The following is a 5302-nucleotide window of genomic DNA, read 5'->3' as shown; positions in this document are numbered from 1 at the left end:
GTAACTAAAGTTAGCAATTTGTTGGAAAATAATAAGTCTAAATGTTGAACCGATTGAAACCAGAGCTAATGTTTTTTGTTTACGGAAAATATTGAATCTAAACAAGACTGGACCATAAGTCCGTATTTCTGTGACGTTTAGTTCCCTCTACAATGTTCCTTTACTGTCTTTGCCTTCATGCTGTGTACTCAATGAGCATCCTGTGATTTCTTTAGTGATGTGTTCTTAGAGAGCTTCTTTTATTATTTATTATGTTATTATTACTAGCTTTCATTTCTTAATCATGTTTGTCAGATATTTCATATTTATTATTTGAGTAGTCGTTATGACAGTCCTACGAGTTAAAAGGCTTCTTGAGGTTTGTCTTAGCTGAGACCTGAAGAATGAATAGTTGTTAGCCAAGGAAAGAAGAGCAATGAGAGTGCTTGCTCTATGCAGAGCAAAAGCATTCAAAAAGGGTGGAGTGGAAAAAGAGGTTTGATATTGAAAGGAGGTCAGTATGACTGGAAAATAAAGTTTGTGAATTTGTGTTTTGGGGAGGAGGGGTGCAGGTGCTGGGAAAAAAATCTGGAGATATAAATAGAGGCATTGTAAGCTGGGTTAAGGAGTTTGAATTTTATCCTGGGAGTAGTGGAATAAAGGGTTTTAAACAGAGGAGCAGCATGATCAGATATACACTTGGGAAAGATTACTACGACTTCAGTATAGAGAAGAGTCTGAGAACTGATTTGATGGGGAAATGCCTAGTGACAGCAAGTCTGGTAAGGAAGATGATTAGTAAATCTTTAATTGATATTGGTCCTTACTCTTTCTGACTAGATTTCTTCTTTCTGAATGCCTTGTGGAGGATCCTGTACTTTCTATTTTCTATGTATCCTCTTCCCACATCTTCGTTTTCATCATGAAGATTAAAATGAAGAGATAAATGTAAGAACGACCAGAATAATTGACTCAGAGTCAGACAAATAAAATCTCTGAGTGGTGGGATATTTTCTTAGAAGCAGTACAGCAATGAGAAAACATCTTTATTTTATGGACTTATAACCTGCTGTGCTTTTTTTGTTAGTTCTATGGAAATCCTGCCAAAGAAGATGAAGAAAAACAGAGAAAGATTCTGCAACAGAGAGAGGGAATTTGTGTATAAATTCAAAGTAGGAAATCAATGTTTAGAACTTAGGGTGCCCCTCAGATTTCCTGTTCAAGAGAATGCCAGTCATTTACATGGACGTCTGATGCTTTTGCACAATTTGCCATGCTTTATAGAAAAAGGTGAGGAAAGATTTTTTTAATATCACTTTATTATTTTCCTATAGACTCTGTCACTAGAAGTTTCATATTAGAAAGCTTAAAGCTAGGAAGCGTTGGAAACAGCCATAAAATATGAAGTGTTTTTATTGCTTCCAAGAATAAAAACGTTCCTCAGACTTTTGTTTTATTAAGTGTTTTTTCCTATAACCCGTGTAGTTGTTTATAAAGCAGTTTAGTATAAAAATTTAATTATATAGTGAAAAATTAGGTACAAAGTCTGGATTAGAACTCTTAACCTTATAATTTAGTTGACTGGATTCCTGGGACATTTCAGCTGTCACTAATTATGATATTGTAGAATTATATTGCTAAATACATTGCCCTTTTAATGATCTGGACCTCAACTCCTGAGATGGCATGGAAGAGAAGGAATATTCATCTTGAATAATTGTTGCTTACCTAAATTAGTTCCATAAGGTCCTCTGTATTAAACCATTTTAAAAGGTCTACGTTCTCTCTTGTAGATGAGGAAAAAACTTTAAATTTAGAATATGTTGGATCGTTAAAAGTGAGAGTTACAAGCAAACCTAGAAACTTTCTAGCACAATCTCATTGTACAAATAAGAAAACTCGTACATGAAAAGGTTAAATTATCTGCCTAAAGCAGTGGTTCTGCAAAGTTTTTCCATGATCAGAAGCTATAGCATCACCTGGAAACTTACTAGAAATGCAAATTCTTGGGCCTCATCCCATTCCTGCTGAGTCAGAAACTCTGGGGGTGGCGTGCAGCAGTCTTATTTCAGTAAGCCCTCCAGGGACTTCTGATGCATGCTAGAGGTTGAGAACCACTGGTCTAAAGTTACATATGGGGGCCAGCCTGGTGGCACAGTGGTTAAGTGCGCACGTTCCGCTTCAGTGGCCCAGGGTTCACCAGTTCAGATCCCGGGTGCGGACATGGCACTGCTTGACAAGCCATGCTGTGGTAGGTGTCCCACATATAAAGTAGAGGAAGATGGGCATGGATGTTAGCTCAGGGCCAGTCTTCCTCAGCAAAAACAGGAGGATTGGCAGCAGATGTTAGCTCAGGGCTAATCTTCCTCAAAACAAAAAAAAAGAACCACTATGCTAATAAAACTAACAGAAAATTTAAAAAAAATAATAAAGTTACATACATAGTGACAGAACCGTGACCAGAACACAGGTATCCTGACTTCTGTCTCAGTGCTCTTTCCATTGTGTCAGTCTCTAACTAGTGCCTCTAAAATTGGAATTACAGATCATCGAATTAAGTCCATTTTAATACACTAATCATTCAATTTCTCTTTCAAATTAAAAAAATGTAACAGTATGTATAGGAAACTTTTTCACTTAAATACTGTAATTTTCAGACCCTCCAAATCTAGATTTTTCTTTGTTCTTTTTTTCTTTTTCTTTCTTTCTTTCTTTTTTTTTTTTTTTTGCTGAGGAAGATTCATCCTGAGCTAACATCTGTGCCAGTCTTCCTCTATTTTGTATGTGGCTTGCCAGCACAGCATGGCAGTGGCCAATGAGGAATGTAAGTCTGCAGCCAAGAACTGAACCTGGGCCACTGAAGTGTAGCATGCTAAACTTAACCACTAGGCCACATGGCCAGCCCCAGAAGATTTTGCTTTATGTGCTTTAACTTACTCAGTTTCAAACTGAAGAATCAGCCTTAAAAAATTACATTTTTAAATTAGTATGAAGGTTATAGGTAAGAATAAGAATTCTGACCATTCTCCATGCAGTAACCTATAATAGTAAAGAAAAATAATTGTGAAAGTAGTTAAATGATCCCCTAAGCTGATTTTATTTAGACATTCTATTAAGGGTATAAGCCTGATAAAATAAAATTTCACCTTGGAATGCTTAGCCAGGTAAGCTATTCCCTATTCATGTCTGAATTTTGCTGATGATGACATTTCTTGTCCTTCCTACAGACTTAAAAGAAGCTCTGAGCCAGTTTATACAAGAAGAATCCCTCAGAGATTATGATAGAGATGCTGAAGCGTCCCTGGAAGCCGTGAAGGCAGGTGAAGTCGATCTACATCAGCTGGCAAGTACGTGGGCCAAAGCTTACGCAGAGGTAAGAGAGGAGATCAGACTGTGAATGTCAAGGATATTCGGGACTTTGGTGAGGATTTTTAAGTTGCTAAGGTAATACCGAAACAGTTGTAGAGTCCTTTTTTATCTATATCCAAAAACTTATTCCATAATAGACAATATGTCTTGATGCTTGTCTGCTTCCTTCCTGTATCAGAGTGAGCATGTAAGACACTATGTTGTGTCATGCCTTTGTAAAACGAAAGGCTACTTTTGTTTGTCTAACAGCATAGGGTTGCAAGATTTAGTAATTAAAAATACAGGTCACACAGTTCAATTAGAATTTCAGATAAACAATGAATAGTTTTTTAGTATAAGTATATCTCACCTATTATGTGGAACATACTTATAGTAAAAAATTATTCTTTGCTTATCTGAATTGTATCTGGCAACCCTGAACTAACCATATCAGTTCCTTTTAAGCTCTTTGGTTTACTTTTATCTTCTCACTTATCTTCACTGTTGTTATTAGTTACATAATGTTATCATTTTTCCATTTAAATAATATGCCTTATCTCGTAAAGTCTAAGATGCCATTGATTGTAACATACCATTATTTTATTTAGTAATAAGGGAGAACCCCACACCAATTAAACTATGATAGAATGCCCAGATGCCATCAAGTACAAGATGCATCTTGATCTCTGAGAGTTGTAATGTGAAAAAGCATGCATCTTAGAATTGATGAGATACAGTATGTTGAGAAGCTACTTATATCAGGTACTGTACTAGGGGTTGGGTGTAAAATAGCAAGACAGACACAAAATGCAATTTGCATTTTAGTTAGAGAGCCAGATGCAGAACTCTGTAAACAGACAAATTCAATAATTGCAAGCTATAATGAGTGAATTACCTCCCACTCTAAATAGCTCAGTTTATGAGAATTTGAAAAAAATAAATTTTATGGGTCATATTTGTTATTCAGAGCAGTTTGCTCCATACCCAGTAAGGTTTCCTAGTGTATTTAAAAGATGGCACTATTATTAACAACTACAGTAAAGTTGCAGGGTACAAATTCAACTCACAAAAATCAGTTGCTTTTCTATACTCCAACAACGAACTTTAGAAAGAGAACTCAAGAATACAATCCCATTTGCAATCACAACTAAAAGAGTAAAGTACCTAGGAATAAATTTAACCAAGGAGGTGAAGGACTTATACAATGAAAACTATAAGACATGACTGAAAGAAATTGATAATGACATAAGGAGATAGAAGGAGATTCCATGCACGAGTTGGAAGAATAAATATAGTTAAAATGTCCATACTACCCAAAGCAATCTGCAGATTCATTGCAGTCGCAATCAGAATCCCAGTCACATTCTTCATGGAAATAGAGCAAAGAATCCTAAAATTCATATGGGGTAACCAAAGACCCCAAATTGCTAAGGCGATCCTGAGAAAAAAGAACAAAGCTGGAGGTATCACAATCCCTGACTTCAAAATGTATTACAAAGCCATAGTGATCAAAACGGCATGGTACTGGTACAAAAACAGGCACACAGATCAATGGAACAGAACTGAAAGCCCAGAAATAAAACCACACATCTACGGACAGCTAATTTTCGACAAAGGTGCCAAGAACATACAGTGGAGAAAAGACAGTCTCTTCAATAAATGGTGTTGGGAAAACTGGACAGCCACATGCAAAAGAATGAAGGTAGACCATTATCTCACACCATACACAAAAATAAACTCAAAATGGATCAAAGCCTTGAAGATAAGTACTGAAACTATAAAACTCCTGGAAGATAGTATAGGTAGTACACTCTTTGACATCGAACTAAAAAATAAAAAGGATCTTTTCGAATACCGTGTCTTCTCAGACAAGGGAAACAAAAGAAAAAATAAATAAGTGAGAGTTCATCAGACTAAAGAGCTTCTGCAAGGCAAAAGAAACCAGAATCAAAACAAAGAGACAACTCACCAGTTG

At 36.1% G+C, this 5302-nt stretch overlaps 1 protein-coding gene across 5 annotated transcripts in view; it reads left to right on the top strand.

Annotated features, from left to right (window-relative positions):
• Positions 1-5302, top strand: part of FERRY3 (FERRY endosomal RAB5 effector complex subunit 3) — a 43916-nt gene that overhangs the window by 623 nt on the left and 37991 nt on the right. For 2 of the 5 annotated variants that reach the window (XM_008530541.2, XM_008530540.2), the window contains exons 2-4: positions 820-927; positions 1067-1269; positions 3207-3352. In XM_008530541.2, coding sequence (XP_008528763.1) covers positions 1071-1269; positions 3207-3352 — 345 coding nt within the window. In that variant the 5' untranslated portion in view covers positions 820-927; positions 1067-1070. The remainder of the gene's footprint in view (positions 1-819; positions 928-1066; positions 1270-3206; positions 3353-5302) is intronic. The other 3 variants (XM_008530538.2, XM_008530539.2, XM_070620539.1) reach the window with 2 other exon arrangements.

The sequence above is a fragment of the Equus przewalskii genome, chromosome 5 (genome assembly GCF_037783145.1).
Source record: "Equus przewalskii isolate Varuska chromosome 5, EquPr2, whole genome shotgun sequence".
Classification (NCBI taxonomy): domain Eukaryota; kingdom Metazoa; phylum Chordata; class Mammalia; order Perissodactyla; family Equidae; genus Equus; species Equus przewalskii.
The sequence above is the reverse complement of the archived record's forward strand: the minus strand, read 5'-3'. Positions and strand labels throughout refer to the sequence as shown.